Consider the following 24,109-nt stretch of genomic DNA (forward strand, 5'->3'; position numbering starts at 1 on the left):
TGCAGAGTCATTTTAGAAAATTCTTTATTGTTTGAGAAAATCTCCTCAGAATGGATTGATCCCTTTTAACTTCATCTCAGTTGCTGGCTACAACAAGTATAGCTCCATGCCACTAATTGCAACTGTCATATTGTAAGATACTATTGGTTTTATATCCCACAAAGCCCATAGTGCAAGTGACTCAGAATTGCATCCCATGTTAATGAACTGTAAAGTTGCTTCTCCCAAGCAACTTGAAATGACAGTAAAATAATCAGTGCTTTCCCACCTAGAGTCATTTAACTCTGAATTTTCATCTTTATAACTTGCCTCCCACTATGTAATTTCAGAGAAACAGAGTTGAGAAGCAGTTATTTTTTTCTGCCCCCCATAGTGATGACAGTGGAAATAATCATGTGCAAAAGCAGACATGGACTCTGTTACTATGGAACTTATAGTCTAGAAGGGAGAGCAGAGGCTAATAAAGTAATAATTGAAATATGGGATATAATTTAAAAGGGATAAATACGATGAAGGGACATACCAGTTTCTATGACGCCATATTACAAAGAAACTAACACTATATAGGAAAACCTTCCCTGAAGAAGTGACAGTTGAACTGAAGCTGAAGAAATGAGTATGAGTTAATCTGGAGTTGGGGGGGCAGGGAACAGGGATAGAAGGGGGTGTTCTAGACAGAGAGCGCAACATGAGACTTGAAGCCGGCAGGATAACGGTAAGCTCAAGAAACTGAAAGAAAGTCACAAGGTACAGCACCCAGGATGTTTGGAAGTGTGGTTCTAGCTGAGGCTACACAGGTATCAGAGCCCTTGCCCTGAGCACAATGAGGAGTCATTAACCAGTTTTAAACCTCTAGATTTTAAAGTTTACTCCATTCAAGATCATGTAATTTTAAACTACAGAAAACCAAGTGAGAGTTAGTTGTACAGTCGGTTTTGTGTTGACTCTATTCATCTTCTGCCAGAGCTTGTTACTCTGACACTACAGCTACTGCCCACCTCCTTCATGTTCTTCTTACGATGACTCCTTCTATCAGATCATTCCATCCTACACAACACTGATAGTTAATCTTCCTAAAATGCTATTTTCCTCACATCACTCTCCTCAAAAACTTTTTGAGGCAAGTTCAGGATGTAGAGTAAGCTCAAACACTTCTCTTTGTTATTAATGGTCCTATACAATCTGTCTCCTCCACAGCCATCCCACTCTTCCTCAAAAGAGTCTTCCACTGCATCCAAACTCTATATTTATTTCCACCTCCATGCTTTTGCTCATGTCATTCCTCCCCCTTGGAATGATCTTGCTCTCTTCCTGGCCTAGCCATCTCTTACTCATCCATTATAACATTGCTCAGGTCCAAAATCTGTAGAAACTTCTTTAGCCATTCCAGTTTACATTTATTTCTCTCTCCAATATCTTATACCTCCTGTTACCTTCACACTTCAGATGTGTCACTAGTCACAAATGAACTCACTATCTTGTAATATTCTGTAACTATTTCACATAGGTGTGTTTTATTTCTTCCAAGACAATAACAAGTTCCTTGTGGGCAGAAATCATGTGTTTTGTCTTGTTTGCAAGTCTCATACCTTAGTTGAAGGGTAAACCTCAGGGAAGAGAAAAGAAAGAATTCAACAGACGGCACACAAACACCCTAGCTGACCTAAGAATGAGCAATTCTATTTCATAAGCAACAGTGACATCTAGTGCTTGGAAGGCTGCATGGATTCTTCTGACTTTTTTAAGGGTTGGACAAGACACTTATAGAGAATGTTACAGATTTTTTAATGACCCCAAATTATTCCCATCTTCTAGGCTTGCTTATAAAGGGATTTCAAACGCAGGTTTATGTGTTCTGCCATGTCCAATGCCTTCCCCATCCTCTTGGTCCCAGAGATAGCTGGTCAGGGGTCCCTGTGAATGTTTATGGCAAACCGCAACTTCCCTTTCCTGTAGGAAGATCACTAAAAGCTTTCATGAGGATTAGACAATTTTTAATTTTCTGCTTCCTGTTAAAATAGAGGTTTCTGTGAATAAATATTTATTTTGGAAATAAAATATGTAATTGAGGAAGAAACTTGAGAAGATAAATATGATAGCCACAGTTGAAACTCATTTCAAAGCCAAATGGGATAGAGGCAGTGTGATACAGAGGAAAGCTTGTGGACTTTGGCGCCTGAAAGGCCTGGGACTAAATGCCAGTTCTTCCCATTAAATATCATGTGGTATTTATAGCAGACTAAAATCTCTAGGACTTAATATCCTCAACCCAAACTATATTAATTTACTGTGCTGCTATGGGGAGGATTAAATAGAATCATGCACAACAAAATTCTGGCCTGGATTAGGTAGCCAACATATGATAACTATTACTATTATTTTACATTTTACCAGGAATAATGGCATTCATTTTTCCAATTTGATTTTTTTAAACTAAAATCATGGTTTGCAAACTTGAGATTGTCAGTAACTAACTCTTAACCTGATTAAAATTACCTAATCTCTCTTGGTTTCAGATGTTTTAATTGTAAAATAATGATCTTGGAAAAACTATTCTAAATCTCTGAAAATGAAACAGGAATTCTAATCTACCAGAGACATTTTGAAATTAGAATAGTAATGAAGGGTTTAGAAGAACTGGAAAAGGCTAAAATTATATATCAATATAACCCCTTTAACAAATGACTTCTTCAACTCAAGTTATAAAGTGTGAAGATAACCTGGATTAGCCCAGGGAGGGGGGGTGAGTTTGAACAAATTTATTGTGAAGCCTCCTGTCCTAGTTTGCTAATGCTGCAGAATGCAAAACACCAGAGATGGATAGGCTTTTATAAAATGGGGGTTTATTTCACTACACAGTTACAGTCTTAAGACCACAAAACGTCCAAGGTAACACACCAGCAATCGGCTACCTTCACCGGAGGATGGCCAATGGCGTCCAGAAAACCTCTGTTAGCTAGGAAGGCAGCTGGCGTCTGCTCCAAAGCTCCGGCCTCAAAACGGCTTTCTCCCAGGACGTTCCTCTCTAGCAAGCTTGCTCCTCTTCAAAACATCACTCCCAGCTGCACTCCGTTTCCTCTCTTTGAGTCAGCTCATTTATATAGCTCCACTGATCAAGGCCCACCCTGAATGGGTGGGGCCACACCTCCATGGGAACATCTCATCAAAATCATCACTCACAGCTGGGTGGGGCACACTCCAAGCAAATCTAACCAACACCAAAACTTCTGCCCCACACAAGACCACAAAGATAATGGCATTTGGGGGACACAACGCACTCAAACCAGCACACCTCCCTTTGGTGAGAATGTAAATCACAATCACCCTTTAAAAATATATAGATTTTGTCAAAACAGCATCTGAATCTTTTAAGTCTAATCTGAATGCTAAGGTAAAGCAAGAGTTTGTTTCAAAAGTTCACTTTTGCCTATTATTTGAACTTGACAAACATTTTTCCATATAAGGATTGTTATATATGATGGTTTATTTCCCAGTCAACTCCACAGATTATTTCCACAAGTAGGATTACCTATAGAACTCCATAAATAGTACTAGAAAAAAAAGCACAATGGACAGTGATACTTCTTTGGGAATGTCAAAGAATATTAAAATTCCTAGGCTGGAAGAAATTTGAGATCTCTATTCTAAATTACAGTTGAGTATACCAAAAATGCACCTTCCCCCAGTTTCAGCCCTGGCAATAGGAACTCCCCACTTTGGTCAGATGTAGCTCACCTCTTCTTCTGCAGAGTTGTCATAATAGAAAACTCTATTATAGGCATGGTCAGAAGACCTGGGTTCTAATTCTCACTCTTCAATTTGTACCTGGGGGCATCATACCAAAATTTCAGAGGTTTAAAACAGCAAAGGTTTATTTTGTGGTCATATTAATGAGTTGGTGGTCAGCTGCAGCTCCGTTCTAAGTCTTCTTAATTCTGGAATCCAGGTTGAAGAAGTAGCCTTTATCTGGGACTTGCTAGTATTGTTGCACAGGGAAAAATAAGTTTCCAGATGAGATGACTCTTAAACTTTCTGTTTGGAGGTAGACTGGGAGTCCTCTTCCAGTCACATTCATTGGTCAAAGCAAGTTATAGGGCCAAGTCTGGTATCAATGGCACAGTAAGTATATTCCTCCCATGGGGAAGGACTCCAGAAAACAGACTAGCAGTGGGTATATTGTTGAGGGGCAACAAATATTTTGGACAAATAATGACATTGACTAACACTTTGTGAACATAAACTTACCACCTAGGTCTCTTAGTCCCAAGACTCAATCCACAAATTAGAGATAATACCTCTTTAACCTAAACTCAGGATTGCAGTCAAGATCAAGTGAGACTATGATTACAATGAGGGACCACCTCTCCCAAAGATTCTGACTCCGTGGTTCTCATATGGGACCCTGGTGTTCCAGGATTGACAGGCACTCTGCTGAAGTTCCCATCGGTGCTCTCCAAACCTGGTCACACAAATCAGAAAACTGTAAGATTTTAGAAAATGCACACTCCTGGTCCTTACCTCAAATATTCTGATTCAGTAGGGCTAGCATGAAGTTCCAGATTCTGTATTTTTTAAATGCTTCCCAGGAGATTCTGATGTAAAACCAAGTAGGGGAACCACTGAACTATAGAATCCTTTTAAGCAACAAAATTCTGCAACCTATGGTCAACAGCCTTCTTTTAAGTTGGGGGGGGGCTGGTTTTTGTTGCACTCCTTGTGTAACTTCCCGTTTGAAGATTGAGTTGGCTGATTTTATCAGGGAAGAAGAATGGGTACTGATTTGCTCATAGAAAATTGCAACAAAATAGCAGCTATTACTATAAAAGCAAAGGGAAAAGATCCTTAAAGTGACCACATAGCATAAAGTGCAGAAAATAATGATGGTAGTGACAATGAGAGTTCCCATTTATTCTGTGATCACAGACTCCGGCTTAACATGCAAGATCTTGAATTCTCAGTGCAGCCCTATGAAGTAGGAAACATATGTCCATCTTAACAAGGGATTTGGGTACCAGAAAAGTTAAGTCAGACAGCCAATAGATGGTAAGGCAGGATTCACAATTAGGTCCATGATTTCAGCCACTATACTTCACACGTCAGTGTCCCTTATGGCCTCTAGGAAATTCCGTCAAAGAGGCCACAGAAGAAAAGGGTAAAAGTTGATAATCACAAGAACATTGAGGAAGCAGTATTTTATATGCTGTAACTCCTTAAATGTGGCAAGATTTCAGTAGTCTCCCCTTCATGGCTGCATCCCACCTGGCTCAGCCCCACTGGCAGATTTCCCCCTCTGCTGTTGTCACTGTGAAGGCAGCACTCAGATTGCTGCCACATTTTATGATTTATTGTGTACTTTCATGACTTTATCTCATTTACTACTCTCAAAAAAAACAGCACTTAATGAATTGTAGAAGACAAGGGTCATAAAGATTCAGGTTTTGGGCCTAAACCAGGGTTTCCCAACTTAGGACCGTAGTACTGGATAACCCTTTGCTGCGGAGCTCTGTCCTGTCCATTGCAGGATGTCGAGCAGCATACTATTCACTAGATTAACCTTACGGTGATAACAATAATGTCTTCAGATATCACCAAATGTCTTCTAAGTGACAAAAATCATCCCCAGTCGAGAACTAAAGCCTAAAGTGATGCTATAAACAAGCAGAAACACACCCAGACTCAGATCTTCTGACTACAAATTATGTGCATTCCATTATACCTCTGAAGCCTCCCTAGAATCATTAAATTTTGGAGCCCAAAGGTTCTAGTGATATCTAGGCAACTCTCTTCATTTGTTGATGAGCAAACCAAAACCTAAAGATGTGAGGTGACTATCAAAATTCCATGGTTCAATGTCTTTTAAAAATAATTTTAGGCATTCCTAAAATCATTGTGTCAAGTCTCATTTCTGATATGCATCATATGATTTGGGTACATTTTGCTCTGTGGTCACACCTATTAGCCATCACAACTCTCACAAGAAAGTGTTTCTGAAACATGCTAGCCTTATGATCATGAATTCCTTTCCCCCCCTACCTCTACCCAATCACCCCACAGAGCCTGGCAGTGCTGATTACCAAAAGAGAATGGTGAGTTAATAGCATTGATTCAAAAGTTCATTTGATAGCCAAAAAAAACAAACAACAACAAGCTATAGGATCTTTCTTTACAAAATCCAGAGATTTCTATCAGGCTCGCTTATAGCTACAAGTTCTAACACTGAGGAAGTCAGGGTCATTCCCAGAGAAAGTTTCACTCGGACAGCAGACCCACTGTCCTCTTGCACAGTCGTTGATGGGCTCTGAGAATACGACTAGCTGAAAGACATCTAGTTACCCCATTTCTCTGCAGGAGAGGCTATCCCAATCTGGTGAACACTTTCAATTCTCCAACAGAAGTGCTCTGACCCACCAGAGTTCTACATTTGTAGGTAGGGTGAGACTGGGAGAGACATTATTCTTGTCTCTGGGTCTGGCTATACCTGAAGCCAGCAAATCCCCAATATGTTGTTCTTTTCTTAAGCCATCGGACTTTGATTTCTGTCACCTGTAATCCAAAGCATCCTAACTAATACACACCCCTCAGGAATACTCATTTTTTTAATACATAACACAAGTTGAAAGGAAGCCAGTTAGGTGAGCTTGTTTAAACTACCAATGCTAAAACAACTCATGCCATATGACTGCTGGCCTTCATATGGAGGCCTTTCAGTCACTATCTTCATTCACCAGGCTACCGTGACAAATATCACGAGTTGGCTTAAACAACAAGCATTTATTGTCTCACAGTTTTAGAAGCTAGAAGTCCAAAATCAAGATGTCAGTGAGGCCATGCTTTCTATAGCATTCTGGTGCTGCCTTGTTGCAATCCTTGGGGTTCCTTGGCTTGTCTCCCTACCACCATCACATGACCATCTCTCTCCTTGTGTCTGTTCTTCTGGTTTCCACTGATTTTTGGCTTCTGGCTCCTACATGGCCTTCCCTTACTTCTGGCTCTCAGTTTCTTCTCTTTCTAAGGCTTTCAGCAACATGGATTAAGGCCGACCGTGATTCAACTGACCACACCCTAACCAAATGGTTTCATGACCACAGGAATACAGATTAAGAACAAGTTTTGAGAGGGTACATAATTCAACCTAACATAGTTATCTACAAAAGTCTTTGTGGTTCTAGATGCTATACCTCATAAACATAACATAAATTCTCTCATAGTTATTCCAAGAAGGTGAAAGGAAAGCCATCCTTTCTGACCAGGTGAGAATATTTGGATAGTGGGGCAATGCTATGCTCAAAAAGTCTTACTCCTCTAGCCCACTGCCCTCCTTCTAGGCATTCACTGACTCTCCCTTCCTGTTTCTTTTCTCTACATTCTGATAGCTTCTACCCTACAGCTGGGGCATCTGCCCAATTCTACTTTCCTCAGAGGTTCTTTAGATAGCATTAGCTGTTTGGAAAAGTATCCCTTTGATCAAGAAACCAACGAAATCTTAGCCAACCCTCTGCTCCCAGGCCTATAGTGGCAACTGCTGAAATGTGACAGTTCCTCAGATTTATGTTTTCCCCACTCTCCTCCATCCTTAACTCATGATATTGGTATGTTTGACGTTTCAAGGAGGAAAACCAATTATAACCTCTGTTTGGCAACATACATAATTTCAGAACAGAAGGATCCAGATGCCAAATGTTGCTGTTGAGTTTAATTTTTTTCTTGCTCTAAATTAAAAATGTCTTTTTAATTCTTAGTCTATTAATAAAAGCTATTTAAAACATGCCCTTTAGCTCCTAGAGCAGTGACAGAACATTAACACATTACCTCAGAATAGAGCTAATAACATTCAAGAAACCACCCACCCCCACATGCTATAAGTACTTCTGATACATGAACTTAAGCATTTCCTGTTTTATAGTAACAGCACCAGAACCCTCCCCCATATCCTATTAACTATTTAGTAAAATACTTTCTTTTAATAAACATTTTATCTAATATTCTTTGCTAATATTCAAAGGTTTTTAAAAATATGTTTTTGGAGGTGATGTCATCAACATGGCAATGAAAACAGCTACTGAAAACTCCTCTCCAGAGATTCAACAACAACAACAAAAAAGGACAATTCTGAATTGTTTGAAACTCTGGAGAAGGATATAGACTGGAGAACGACCCTACAGATGATGAATTCAAGAAAGAGAAGAACATTAGGTAGGAATCTTCTGTCCCAGACCAGCCAGTCCTCTCCCCTCCCCCTCACTTGGACTCACTGTGGAAAAGCCTCAGAATCAGCAGACAGGAACTCTCCCACCAGGGACACAGATTTTAAAATCTCTCACAGCAGGGAGACATATTCCACACTGTTTGAAGACCTGGGGGGCAGGGAAGGACATTTCAAGGCCCAGGTGAGTGAGGGACAAAAAGACTGAGAAAATGTGGACAGAGACTGCGTTTCCAGCCCTGATCAGAAAACCCTTCCCCCACCCTTGAGGGGAGCAGCATCCAGCACCTGTTTCCTTGCCTTGGGGGTGACTGGAGTACTGGGTCAGCTGAGGGAGTTCTCTTCCACAGGTTTATCCCCTCATCGAGCCAGATTTTGGCCAGCAAAGTGAGGGCACAGGAATCTGGCAGTTTCAGCTTACCTGTGAGATGCAGCCTGTGCTCAGAGGCAAAGAAGCCTCTGAGGATGATTAAGTTACCAAACACCACCATCTGCTGGACAGTCCAGAAAGTTCAAGGGAATAGAAACACTTTTTAAAAGATGCTCCAGACCCTTTATTAGGGTAGACAGGAGCTGGTCTTCACACCTGCATAGAAAACCAGCCCAGTTTTGGCGGAGAAATACAAACAACCCATCTGTCAAAGCAGGGCTCTAAAACAAACTCAGGTCTTGCTGACTGGCAGAGAAGAGAGCACCATGAAAGCCAGCAGATCTATATTATCATGCTCCATTGAAACTTGCTGGAGTGCCCAGTGTCTACCTTCTATACCTGTGGCAGGCCACAGTGGGTGCCTGATTTGGGGGGGAAGACCAGGGGGAGCAGAGCCATTCTGACAACTAGCCTATGAGAGAAACAAAGAAATATAGAGAGCAAAGAAAACCTAAGGCAAAAAAGAAAAAACAACCTCCATAATGAACTAATCAAGAAAATCAGATGCCTAGACAGCAAAAATTCATGAGCCATACACCAGGAGACATGAAGACATGGCCCAGTCAAAGGAACAAACTAATACCTCAACTGAAATTCAGGAGTTGAAACAACTAATTAAAGATATTCAAACAAATCTTCTAAATCAAATCAACAAGTTGAAAGAAAATGTGACAAAAGAGAGGAAGAATGTAAAGAAGAGATGGGCTGGCCATAAGGAATAATATGTAAGCTTGAAAAAACAAATGGGAACTTATGGGAATGAAAGCACAATAGAAGAGATGAAAAACACAATGGAGACATACAACAGCACACTTGGAGAGGCAGAAGAAAGGATTACTGAGCTAGAGGACAGGACATCTGAAATCCTACACACAAAAGAACAGATAGGGAAAAGAATGCAAAAATATGAGCAGGGGCTCAGGGAACTGAATGACAGCATGAAGCACATGAATATACATGTTATAGGTGTCCCAGAAGAAGAAGAGAAGGAAAATGGGGCAGAAAGAATAATAGAGGAAGAAAATCACTGAAAATTTCCATCTCTTATAAAAGACATAAAGTTACAGATCCAAGAATCGCAGCGTACCCCAAACAGAAATGATCCAAATAGACCTACTCCAAGACACTTGCTAATCAGATTGTCAAATGTCAAAAACAAGGAGAAAATTCTGAAAGCAGAAAGAGAAAAAAATCCATCACATACAAGGGAAGCTCAATAAGACTAAGTGCAGATTTCTCAGTAGAAACCATAGAGGCAAGAAGGCAGTGGTATGATATATTCAAGATACTGAAAGAAAAACTGCCAACCAAGAATCCTATATCCAGCAAAACTGTCCTTCAAAAATGAGGGAGAGTTTAAAATATTTACAGATAAATGGACACTGAGAGAGTTCAGGAACAGGAGACCTCCTCTGCAAGAAATACTAAAGGGAGTGCTACAAACAGATAGGAGAAGACAGGAGAGAGAGGTTGGAGAATAGTGTAAAGATGAAAATACCAGGAGATAGAAAGAGGGTAAAGATTGGGTATCTGATGATGAAGGAGTACAGAATGTTCAACAGGATTGATTGTATAGATCCAGAAATGGATGGCACAATACTGGGTGATAGTAGCACAATACTGTTAAGTACACTGAACAAAGATGACTGTGAGTATGGTTGAAAGAGGAAGGTTAGGAGCATGTAGGACACCAGAAGGAAAGATAGAAGATAAAGACTGGGACAGTATAACTTAGTGAAACCTAGAGTGGCCAATGATTGTGAAAAAATGTATAACTATAAGAATGTTTTAACATGAAGGAGAAGAAATGAATATCAACTTTGTAAGGTGTTGAAAATGGGATGGTATGGGGAAAAATACAATCAACACAAACTAGAGTCTATAGTTAACAGTAACACTGTAATACGATTCCATTAACTGTAACAAAGGCAATATACCAAAGCTAAATGTCTATAGGAGGGGGATATAAGGGAGGGGTATGGAATTCTTGACATTGGTGTTATTGTCTGATCTTTATATTGTATTTTATTAATTTTATTTTTTCTTTTGCTGCTTTTTAGTTGGCATTTTTTTCCTTTTTCTTTTTTCTTTTTTCACATCTTCCTCTTTCTTTGTGGAAGAAATGGAAATGTCCTCATACAGATAGTGGTGGTGAATGCGTAACTGTAATTATACAGGGAACCATTGATTGTTTACTTAGGAGGGAATGTATGATGTGTGTAAAGCTGTCTAAAAAATTAAAAAAATATTTTAAAAATAGTTTTTTGTTTTTTTAAGTAAGACTTAAGGGGGGGTGCTCAACTCCATGTAAGACTTTTGAAATGAATTGCTTCCAAATTCTTTAGGGAAAACTTGGAAATAATCAAAGTCCAGTAAGTTGGATATGTGGTCTATGAAAATCTCTATAATCATTTTTTATATAAATAAAATACTGCAAGTCATCTAAAGAAATGTAATTTTCCCTCTTTTGATTAGAAATGATTTCAGAAACCATGATAAAACTCAAATGGGAAAGTATTTATTTCTAACAACTAGCCTAGATTGTTAATTTAGATCCAATGGCTCAATCCTGTAATTTATTTACCTAAGAAGCTATTAAGCAAATGGCCCTCATATGTGAATGGGCTGGTGTTTTCTTGCCTGAAGGAATTTAATCTTGTGACCAATTATACCTTTTATTTTAATTGTTGTGTAAGTGAGAATGGAGTTGATAGCCTCTGAGTGGAAAAAATACATTTATGAATGTCTGGTTGGTTGGGAGATTTTATATACCACAGCTACATTAATATAATCCTTTCACAATTCATATTATACAGTAAAAACATCATTGTTTCTGGAAAGTTATTTTTTCCTCCAGTTAGAAGAGGGACTTTTAAAAGAAATTCCACATATGACAACAACCAATAATAGAGCCAGAGTGTCCATAACTTTATGTTATAGATCTCAAACACAAATGTGAATATAAATCACCTGCAGAGCTTGTTAAAAATGCAGATTCATGGGCCACATATTCTTCAGAGATTCTAATTTAATAGTCTGAGGTGAGGAATCTATATTTTTATCAGGTAGCCTGCATCCTGATACAGGTGTTCCAAGAATCACAATTTAATAAACACAAAAAACACGGGCCTACGTTGCCCACTTCTAAGGACCCATTCTTAAGCCAGGCACAGTCACTGTCAGCTTCTGAGTACTAAAATATCTGCTAGTAGCAGCTTTTCTCTAAACTTTGGGCTGATAATTTCATATATATATGTGTATATATAAATACACACACATATATATACATATGTATATGCATTATATAATGATCAGTATATATATTAATACCCCCTCTTAATTATACAAAGGAGAGGATATTATAGCATAGTGGTGTAGGTGAAGATACTCTTTAGATTCAGACATAAAGACTCCAGCTCTGCCACTTATTGACTATCCAAGTTAGGGCAAATTAAACACTTTGAACCTCAGTTTCCTCATCTTTCAGATGGGGTTACAATGCCACTTCATAGAGTTATGGTGAAGATTAAAGAGCAGCTATATATAACTCACTTAGCCCAGTGTCTAGCACAGCATAAGGGCTCAGTAAATGGTAGTTATTATTAAAGAATGGGAGTTAAGGGCAGGGGGGTCCATTGATGCCTTAAATTTCTAAAGCAATGTCTGTGTGTGGTATCAAGACCTTTTTCACATACATCATTTCATTATAACCTCATAATTGTGCAAGTGAGGTAGATGGTACAGGATATTGTTCTAATTTTACAAACGAGGACCAACCTTAGTCTGCCTCAATGAGCATCTGCTCACAAGCTGAGTGGAAAAATAAAAAGCCAGCAATGCAGTTTGTAGAATGGGAATTTCTTCTGCCTTTTGAAGCCAAGGAATAAGTGTATCCCAGAATGATACTGCAAACTTCTGAGCTCATGTGAATTTCAAATTTCTAAAAAGGCAATGCATCCCAGTGATTAAGAGCCTAGGTTTTGGTCTAGACACATTTGACTCTGCCATTTTCACAGTTATGTTAACTTCAATGTTAAGTCTTTTAAGCCTCAATTGCCTTTTGCAAAATTGGGGCTAATAAAGCAATGATTAAATAAGATCATTTGTACAGTAATAATATCTAACATTTATAGAGGAGTCCATAAAATATTCTTCACTGTGCCGGGCACAGAGTAAGTGCTCACAGTGGAAGCTATTATTACTATTGTTAGCTTCAGGAGTAAAGCAATACATTTTTTCCTTATTCTAAGATAGCTAATTGATACATGGATTAGTCACCTTTTTAATCATTTACTTTATTAGGAAACAGAGTAAACATGAAAAGACTACATAGCTCAACTAAGATTTCTACCTTGTCCAAGACTCTGTCTGGTCTCCAGAGATCGCCATGATCCTTTCATTTCACTTGAAATAAAAAGAATTTCATTTGGGGAATTTCCTTGTAGAGTTCCATGGTTTTATCCCAGAAGTTCTTGGATCTGGAAAATTACTTTGATTCTTAAGTTTAATATTCTGAGTTTCAGCTAAAGATGGAATTTTTGCTGAGTTGAAGGCCCACACAGTTCTTACACATTCCAATTGGGAATCAACCTTATATCTTTTGGGGGTGGATTTTTAATAAGTTTCTTTAAAGCAGTTCTTCAAAGGGTTCATTTAGGCTCAAACCAAAGTAAACTGACCACTCTATTCCCATGATTTTGGAGGGACCAGGATTAGAATTCAAGGGAGATATAAGCAAAGCCTACTGAGAATTTGGTTGATACTGTGAGCCATAAAGTGGAAGCAAGACCATGGTGTCACTAAAAGAAACTCTCTCACAGACTTTTCTTCTTGAAACTTTCTACTCCTTTATGCTACCATAATATTAGAGATGTTCTGATATCTCTCAAATTATTGAGTGATAAAATGAATATTTTGCTGAATATTAAATCATTGAATGAATTTATGAAATTTCAGAATAAAACATAACTGAAATTTTTACAGAAAACTTTGAACTATTATTATGACCTTTTTTATTCTATAAAAATTTGGTAGTAAAAATGTACGACATTGATACAAACCTCGCATTCCTGATCAAGACAAAAAAGAGAGAACGCGCAAGTCAACAGAGTTATGAATGAAAAATTCCCTGCAGACATTAAAAAAGATAATAACTGGATATTATAAATAATTTTACATAAAAAGTAGAAAATTTGGAAGAAATAGACAAATTCCTTTTTGAAATATAATGACCAAAACTAACACAGAAGAATAGAAAGTCTGAATAGTCAATCTCTATTAAAGAATTGACTTCCATTATTCAAAATTTTTCTACAAAGAAAACCTCAGACCCATATGATGCCACCAATAAATTCTTCCAAATATTTAAGGAAGAAATAACACCAATTTCCCACAAATTCTTCCAGAGTATAGAAAAAGAGGGACCATTCCCCAACTCATTTTATGAGGCCACCATAATTTTGACAAGATCATTGTAAGAAAAAAACATTTACAGGCAGATCTCATTAGCATACATGAAAAATTCTAAACAAAATAACAGTGAAACAAATCTAGCAATATAAGAAAAGGATAAATTTATTGACCAAGAATGATTTATTCCAGGAATGCAAGTGCAGGTTAACATTCAAAAATTAATTGTTCTAGTTTAAGATGTGAATAATAGGGGAAACTGACTATGGGGTACATGAAAGCTCTATGAACTATCTTTGCAATTTTTCTGTAAATCTGACACAATTCTAAATTAACTAGCTTTTTTCAAAATCAATTGCTATAAATTACCACGGTAATCTAATAAAGGAAAAATATATATAATCAAATTCATAGATGCAGAAAAAGCACTTGATAAATTTTCACTTACAATGATGATTAAAATATCTTCACAAACTACGAATAGAAGAGAACTTTAAGATCTACAGCAAATATCATAATTATGAAATATTAAAAGATTTCCCCCATGAGATAATAAATGAGAAAGGACACTTGCTATCACCAGTTCTGTTAAATATTGAACAGAAAGACCCATTCAAGTTAATAAGGCAAGGAAAAAATAAATGAGATTTGAAATAAGTAAATAAAATTGCCATCATTCACAGGTGGCATGATTGTGCACACAGAAAACCCAAACAATTACAGGACTGGTGAAAAGGTGATCTGGGACCAAAAGTGTGTGAGTGGGCATCTCATAACTAAAAAATAATAATTATATTCCATGTAAATATTCACTTAAATGCCTCCACTAAAGAGGAATCTCTCAGTAATCAGATAGACAGTGTGACCCGCCCTGTGGATGTTAAGTTACCTTTCCACTAACACCCTCGCACTTGCTAAAGGAGAACATTAACACAACGTTCATGGTGGTGAGGTGGAGACTATGCAAGACTTTAACCATATGGTTTTCCCCACATCAAGGTTGACCTGCTACCATCACAGTTGTCATCAATCACTTTAAACCTCAAGCCTGTACCTGGAAGACCTCCTAGCCTCCAGGTAATTAGTTGATTACATGAGAGCACTCCCATGAAGAGAACTGGTTTATTTTATTGAAAAAGAACAATTATTCTGGATTTGAATTTGCTTTCCCTGGTCACCATTCTTCTGTCAACACCACTACGCATGAACTTACAGAATATCTTACTCATCATTATGGTATCTCATATGTGTGACCAAGAAAATCATTTACTAGGAAAGAATTAAGGAAATTGGAACTAGGAAATTCATCGGTCTTATCTTATGGCTCATCTCCTTCCAGCAGCAGAACGGAAGAATGGTCTCTTTGAAGATTTACTTAGAGTGGCAGCAGGGAACCATCAACTTGTATGATTAAAGTGCTATCCTACAGGGTCTAGTATATGTTCCAAAATCAATTCCTAATATTTATTACTTTACCATAGCACAGGGTCTGAGAACCATGGAGTGGAATTTGGAGTGACATCTCTCACTAAGCAATGATCCAATTGCAAAATAATCGTCTCCTGTACTTTGAACTCTGGCCTTGGCTGATTTAGATGTCTTAGTATACAAGGAAGGAATGCTTCCACTAGGAGGCACAACATCGAATTAGAAGTTTTTTCTGCTATCTAGGCTCCTCATGCTCCAGATGAATTGACAACAAAATGGATTATGCTGCTGAATGGAATAATTAATCATGATTATCAAATACTGGTGCAACATAATAGAAGGTGGGATTATTCTAGATAAAATCTGTGATGTCCCTCTGGCATCTCCTAGTACTTCCATGACCATTGGCTAAAGTATAATGCTGAGTTTATTTTGTGTTTCTAAGCAACAACCCCACCCCCCAACAAAGCCACCATGTAAATACAATATTTGAAATATATGAATGGCACTCTTTTTAAATAATATTATACTGACATCCTGTGGCAATTGTTATACTCTTTTGCCCAAAATAAAGCAAATAGTTACATGATTCAAAACAGAAAAATAGGTGTTATTGAGTTTTAGACACTGTGCTAAGTGCTGTACAAAAAGGATTAAATGATTTGTCCAAGTTCACACATATGGTAAGAGAGCAATCTGGAATTTGAGTCTAGGCAGTTTGACTCTAAAGCTATGCTATCTGATATGATATCCACCAGTTGCGTGTGGCAATTTACATTTACATTAATTAAAATTAAATAAAACTAGAAATTCAGTTCCCTCACTAGCCACATTTCAAGTGCATAGTGGCTACTACATTGGACTGTGCAGAGAACATCTCCATCATTGCAGAAAGTTCCATTGGACAGCCCTGCTCCAGAACCAACACTCAGCCTCTGTACTACATCACTTCCCCAGTAGTTTCATATTACATTGTTGAATTATTAAAGCAAATCAATTCTCAAAATTTTAACTATTCATCACAAGTATATCTCTAGTTTAGCATTTTACCTAATTATCAATGCCATAATTCCATCTGCATACCAGATATTTTCACAACTCAAACTTGCATGTTTAAATTATCACCTGTTCCCCAAAACCAACTCCCCCTCCTGACATCCCTATTTTGGTCTTTGCTACTCTGTTATTCACAGTATCCAAGTTTAATTATTGGACTTTTAAGTTATAGTCCTTCTTCCTTGTCCTCTGAATCTACATCCTGTCAACTTTCCTTTAAAAATGTCTCTTAAATATGTCTTTCTTATTGCTATCAAACTAGACCACAATGGGTCTAACTGAGTCCTGTCTTTCCCCAAGTGCTCTCAGTCTACCCATGACATCAGAATAATTGCACACCATACCAATGTCCCAGTCCCTGTCATTCTAAGAGAAGTATAATAGCCCTAAGAAAATCGGCTGAATGCCTTCTACAATCTTATCTGCCTTATCTCTCTCTCCACTTCTGCATGAACTGTCCATTCTAACCAGACAAGTCTCATTCCTCTACTGTTAAATAATTCACCTTTGCATTCCTAAAACTATGTCCTCGTTCCTCCTCCACTCATCTCTGCTTACTGAAACCCTAGCCATCTTCCAAAATCTAACCTCTCATTCCCTCTCTGTGGGATGGAATAATTTTAGGTCATAATATTCTTGCTGTCTTCTCAGATGCTTGAGTACTCACTCTTCATACTATTTGTCACAAAACACCCTGTCTTGTCATATATATATACATACATATATGCATGTATGTATGTATATGTATGTATGTGTGTGTGTGGTATATATATATATATATATAATTAGAGCTTTTATATGTATTTCTCAACTCTGTAATCCAGTTAGACATGTAGAGAGAAGATGGGATTAGCAGCTGAGAATTGCAGTAAGTAAAAGCATAAATATTAGAGAGTAGAAAACAAGTGGAGCTTTTGCAGAGGATAAAAACTCTACTCTTTTTTAGAAAGAATAATTTTGTGACGAAGATAGAAATAAACAAAAGTTTTTTATGAAATTTGTCCACAGTCAACAATGGTGATCTTCTTGCTACTGGTTTGGTCATTTCAGAGCTTCCATAAAATTCATACCTTCCTTCATCTACCAATGATCCCATGCTTTCCATTCAACCAGTCTATCTCAGCCATGCATCATATTAATTTTATGAAGCATGCTTGAAAATGAAGTGCCTCTCAGAAAATTTCTTCCCACAGTGGTATTTTGTCATATGAATTTCCATTCTAGTGCACGAAACCAGAAATATTTTTCAAAAGCAAGAGCCCTTGTAAACAAAATATTTCTTACTTTTTTTAAATTCAGTTTTACTGAAATATATTCACAAACCATACAATCGTCCACACTTTCTACTTTTGTATTTCTTTGTATATTCTGTAGTATCTGCCCCGCTGACAGCCTCTACACAGTTGTCAATCAGTAAGGATTGGCTGACAAGATTTACTTAGGGCCCAGTAAGGTGAAACAAGTTCAGAAACACTAGTAAAACCTGACAGTCTCCTAAGAATATTTCTTTTCTCTTGACTGATATATGGATCCCACCCAATTAGAAAGTGTTATTTTGCTGTTGTTTTGAGTCAAGTTAAAAAGGAAGGGTAATGCTCTACTTTGAGGATAATGCATAAGTATCACCTTTACATATGAGTTTCTTTCTATATTAGTTTCCTATTGCAGCTGTCACAAAAGTACGCAAAATTCATAGCTTAAAAACAACACAAATTTTATTCTCTTGTAGTTCTAGAGGTCACAAGCCCAAAATCAATCTCTCTGGGTTAAAGTCAAGGTGGTGGCACAGCTGGTTGCTTCATAAGCTCTAAGGGAGAATCAGTTTTGTTGCCTTTTTTCAGTTTCTAGAGGCCACCTGCATACCTGAACTCCTGAACCCTACCTTGCACCACTCCACCTTCTTGCTTCCATCATCACATCTTCTAATACTGTCTTTGACCTTCCTGCCTTCCTCTTATAGGACACCCTTATGATTCCATTGGGCCCAACTGGATAACAGAGGATCATCTCCCCATCTCAAGATCTTTTAACTTAATCACCTCTGGCAAATTTCCTTTTTCCACTTAGGATAACACATTTACACATTCTGGGGATTAAAATGCGGACATATCTGGGGGAGGGAAGCATTATTCTGTCTACCACACTCCACATGGGACATACTTTGAATGGGTTGCAATTGGAAAGAGAGCACAAAGTCTAAAGTAGAAAGGGCTGCCCCCAAAATAGCCAGCAATAAGGTATTGGATTTATTCCCCCCACTACCACTCCTCCACCAATAGGTAGACCTTCAAAGAAATACTAGACAGGGATAAAAAGCACATTTGACACAAGATCATTAGTCCGGAGCCACTGTAAATTACCAAATAAAATTTTAAAAATACAGCAAAGAATGGTTAAGAGTCCTTAGGCTCTTAAATTGTCTCTATAATTTTTAATAAACAATATATTTATTCAAGAGAGAAACAGAGTAATCAGAAACTTTGGGTGTATATTCCAGCACCCAGGACTATAGTACAATCTTGTAATTGGCATGGGAAGCTGTTCAACATACCATCTCATCTACTTCCTTTCCTATCTCTGGAGAAAAGCTATGTACATTGTACTCCTTCTATTTCTTTTTTATCCCTGGTGGATCTGTTATTCCACCTGAGGTGGTATCTACTCACATAATTGTACATATCTTCATTAACATTGTCCTTCCTTCCTCCTTCTCTTCAGAGTCTTTCCTGCTTACATCAAGAAGATCTCTCCTTTTCTCTACATCTTGCTTCTTTTCCTTGCTCCATTTGCAAGTGGAAATGTGATCCCAGCCATGACTCAATCAAAACATAACACCAATGAGTTTCCTGTACCAAGGAAAAAAAAAATAGAATCATCACTTTCAGAATGAAATTGGATTTAATAAAGAACTGGGACTAACAATACCTAAAGTTTTGGAAATCTCCCAAATCTGGGTCCCCAAGCTAAGAAACTCCTGTTTTAGGGAATTACAAAGAAATGAAATCAATAACTGCAGTTTTGCTACTTCTCTTTATAACAATGTCTGAAGTTAGCCGTTCTTCAAAATTCCTTGAAGATCATTTAAATAATTTTCCCTGGTGCCAGGATCACATCAGAAAACATGTCCATACTTAGTCAGTGTAAAGGTGAAGATTTTACCCTTATTTCTCCCAGAAGGCAACAAGCAAATATCACTTCATTCATGCTCAGGGAGAATCACCCAGACATAAACAAGGACATTTCAACTAATCATTTTAAGATAGGCAGAGTTTGGAATACTAATTTTTAAGAGGTATAAAATCTTATAACCCTTCCTTCTCTTATGAAACTCCTGTACACAAAACATTTTAACTGATATCTCCCTTGAAAGGGATATCCTCTTTCTTCATCTCTAACTCTTAATCTCTTCTACTTTCCATTCCTACATTACCTACTTACTCATGGATATTACTCCCTGATTATCTCTCCAGTATCTCAAAATTGGCATGTTTCAAACAAAACTTATCTTTCTTCCAAAGCATTGGGTGAGGTAGGGGAATGTGAGAACAGCCATCACAGCCAACACATATCTTCCACTATAGTGAAAGAAAGGTACCTCGTTGCCCCTTGATTTGCTTTCACCTTGTGTTCCTTTGTCCCAATGCACTTCTGCTCTCCATCATATAAATCATACTCATTTTTCAAGGCCAGCTCAGGTCCTACTTATTCTTCAAAGGTTTCTAGACCCACTGATTTCCCTTCCCTCTGAATTTTCATAATATCCTTAATCTCTGCCACATAATTTCACACAAGTATGCTTCCCTTATTCTGTTCATTCTTTCAAAATGTTAATCCCATTCCTGCTAAGATCATAAGGAAATTTAGGAGATGAACAGGATCTTATAATTATCTGTATATAATGCTAAGTATATGGTAGATAGTCAGCAGATGTTTTGAGTGGATCAGTTTACTTCATGGACATATTGCAACTAATGTAGTATTTGGACCTTCAAATTCAAGACAGGGAAAAACTTTGTTCCTTTTTAATACTGAATATAAAAGAGACTACACAGAAATATAGTGTGTCTGATTCATGATGTAATGGCAGTCTTCTATCTAGAGCATGTAAGTAGTCAAAATATGGTTAAGCATAAATGTAATCATGTTTACCCATATTCAGGGTACCTTAGACTAATTCTCTACCATAACTTTAGATACTGGTATCCTTCACTCCAGATACCTGCCTCATAAATGTGCCTTATAATGATAAATCCAAAACAACAGTATGGGGGAGGTTTATAACTCAATACAAAATGTGTCTGTAGATGGCAACCATATTTAATCACAAGTGGTTAGAAATGTGAACCTGGGAGTCATAGTTCCTGGATTTGAATCTAAACTCTACCACTTATAATTTGTGTTATCTTGGGCAATTTATCTTCCTTCACTAAACCTCAGTTTATTCATCCATAAAATGAGAATTTAAAAAAAAATAGCTGCTACTGCATAACACTATTGAAATATTCAAATAGATGATATATGTTGAAGTTGTGCTTCTAAATTAAGAACAAATAAAATATCTGGTTAAAATGTTTAAAAATCTGTCAGAAGGCATTGCAGAGTACAATATTTTAAAATCTATTAGAAGGCAATTAAAGAACCAACACAATTAGTAACAGAATATAGGACAAAGACTAGGAAGAAGGAATCCTGGGGAGATGAGCCATGCATTAGGGTCTGATTTCCACCTAGAGGCATCTATTAGTTCCTAAAGGACTACTTAAAGTCTGAAAAGAAAACTAATTTGTCTACAGCCTCAAAGAGCTAAGGAAACAAAAATTGGAGTTCAGAGGATCAAGATTTCAGGGATGGGTGCTGGTTTATTCCAAGTTTGGAGCTGAAACATCTAAGGGCTACATTCTAAAACTAGACAAGTTGTCTCAGATTCCAAAACCCAAATTAAAAATATCTCAGTCACTGGTTGGATAAAGATGAACTGGATTGCTTGTGTCCCTAGCTGTCGCCAGAGGCAAGAGTAAATGCTCTCTGGAGGAAGATAAAAATTATCTTAGGCCTCAATTGTCTCTATAATTCTAATTAACAATATATTACACTAAATCAAAAGTAGCTAGACATACAAGGAAATAAGACATGTTAAAAATAGAGAGAAAGAGAAAGAAAGAGGGTGAGGGGAGAACAGAAAGATAGAAACAGATCCCAGGGGATCCAGACAATAGGGTTAAAAGACACAGGCTTAAAATATGTGTTTAATATATTCAAAGAAATAAAAAGTTTGAGAATTGTGGCCAAAAACTATAAACATAATTGAATGGAAATTTTTAGAACTGACAAACTAACTGAAAATTTATAACCTGACAGATTTAATGGTAGCACAACCTTGTGAGGATAATTAACAGCACTGAGTTATACACTTGAATATGGCTGAAAGGGGAAATTTTAGGTTATATATTTGTTATTAGAATAAAAAAATTTTAAAAATATAGGACTCAGTCTCGACAGGTGAACTCACTGCCCTCCCCCCTACGTGGGACCCAACTCCCAGGGGTGCAAATCTCCCTGGCAATGCAGAGTATGACTCCCGGGGATGAATGTGGACCCGGCATCGTGGGACTGAGAGTATCTTCTTGACCAAAAGGGGGGGGATGCAAAATGAGACGAAACAGTTTCAGTGGCTGAGAGATTCCAAATGGAGTCGAGAGGTCACTCTGGTGGACATTCTTATGCACTATATAGATAACACCTCTTAGGCTTTAATGTATTGGAATAGCTAGAAGTATATACCTGAAACTACCAAACTCCAACCCAGCAGTCTGGACTCCTGAAGACAATTATATAATAATGTAGATTACAAGGGGTGACAGTGTGATTGTGAAGACCTTGTGGATCACACCCCCTTTATCTAGTGTATGGATGAGTGGAGGAATGGGGGTAAAAACTAAAGGACAAATGGGGTGGGATGGAGGGATGATTTGGGTGTTTTTTTTTCCACTTTTATTTTTTATTCTTGTTCTGGTTCTTTCTGATGTAAGGAAAATGTTCAGAGATAGATTGTGGTGATGAACGCATAACTATGTTATCATACTGTGGACAGTGGATTGCATATCATGGATGATTGTATGGTGTGTGAATGTATTTCAATAAAACTGAATTTAATTAAAAAATATATAGGACTCAATAACACAAAAAGGGAACCCTCATGTAAACCACGAACTATAGTTAATAGTAAAATTATAATAATACTCTTTTCTCAATTGTAACAAATGTACTACACTAACACAAGGTGTTAATAATGTAGTGAAGATATATGGGAACTCTGTCTTCTCTGTATGATTCAGCTTCTGGCTACTTCCCCTGGCTTCTCCCTCTGTTTGACTTTCATTCTGCTTATAAAAGAATCCTTCAATCCAGATTAAAGCCCTACCTGATTCATTTGGGGACACACCTCAACTGAAGTAACATATTTAAGAGATCTTATTTACAATAGGTCCATGCATACCAGGATGTGGTCCAAGACCAAGAACATGTCCAAAGTGAGGTAAACAATTCAATCCACCAAACAAACAATATGGGTATCTTGTTAAAATGCAGATTCTGATTCAATAGTTCTAGAGTGGGACCCAAAATTCTTCACTTTTAAGTAAGGTCCCAGGGACTGTTGATGCTACTGGTCCTTGGACCACACTGAGTAGCAACGCTGTTAATACAGAGAAAAAAATAAGACATGAGATCTCAGGAGAAGGGAACGTATCTTCTTTATTTTTATAATCTACTGACTGGCACAAAGTAAAAGCTCAATACTTTTTTCAGTGACTTAATGAAGGAATAAATAAAATAAATCCGAAAGGATAACTAGAATTTGTAATATAAGGCAGAAAGTGTCAGTGAACCTAACACAGATATGAGCAAAGTGCAAAAGGAAATCAAAGAAGGAGCTGATTAATTTCAGCCACTATGGGCAGACAGAGGTAAAAGGATGGAATAAAGGAGAGGAAATTTTTTTAAAATTGCAGAAATAGGTGCTATTTGAATTAGGGTAGGACTTCAATAAAAATTTGGTTCATAAAAACTAAAAGAGTTTGTGATTTCTTGATTGTTATTTTTTAAATAATCAACACCCTCCCCCTCTCACAGTGGGAAGAGTATGGTTAGTTCCCCACCATACTGATAGTGAGTTCAGCCATGAAACTTACTTTGGCCAGTGGAATATTAGCAGACATAATAACAAAGGCCTTAAACATGCTTGCAGGGTTCAGTTTGGCTCTGGAGCTCCTATGAGAAGCATAGGGATCTAGATAACCTCTTGCCCTTCAGCTTGGACCTCAGCCATACATGGAAAAGACCTGAGCTGAATCCACAGCCTGGAGTCCATCCCAGCTGACACAGTGTGAAATCAAGTCACCCAGACCAGCTCAGCCTGAATCAGCCAAAGCAGAGTCCATCTCAGGCAACTGAGGATGAGAAGAAATGCTTGCTGCTCCAGGCCACTAAGTGATGGGTTTTTTGTTTTTTTGGCTTTTTTTTGGCAGTCTAATCGTGATATTAGCTGACCAAGACAGAGCCTAAAATATGTGTGTGTGTCTAGG

At 37.6% G+C, this 24,109-nt stretch overlaps 1 protein-coding gene across 1 annotated transcript in view; it reads left to right on the top strand.

Annotated features, from left to right (window-relative positions):
• Positions 1-688: 688 nt before the first annotated feature.
• Positions 689-24,109, top strand: part of ABCB5 (ATP binding cassette subfamily B member 5) — a 150,284-nt gene continuing 126,863 nt past the window's right edge. The window contains 1 exon segment of the mRNA XM_037837794.1: positions 689-715. Coding sequence (XP_037693722.1) covers positions 689-715 — 27 coding nt within the window.

This window comes from Choloepus didactylus, chromosome 5, assembly GCF_015220235.1.
Source record: "Choloepus didactylus isolate mChoDid1 chromosome 5, mChoDid1.pri, whole genome shotgun sequence".
Taxonomy (NCBI): domain Eukaryota; kingdom Metazoa; phylum Chordata; class Mammalia; order Pilosa; family Megalonychidae; genus Choloepus; species Choloepus didactylus.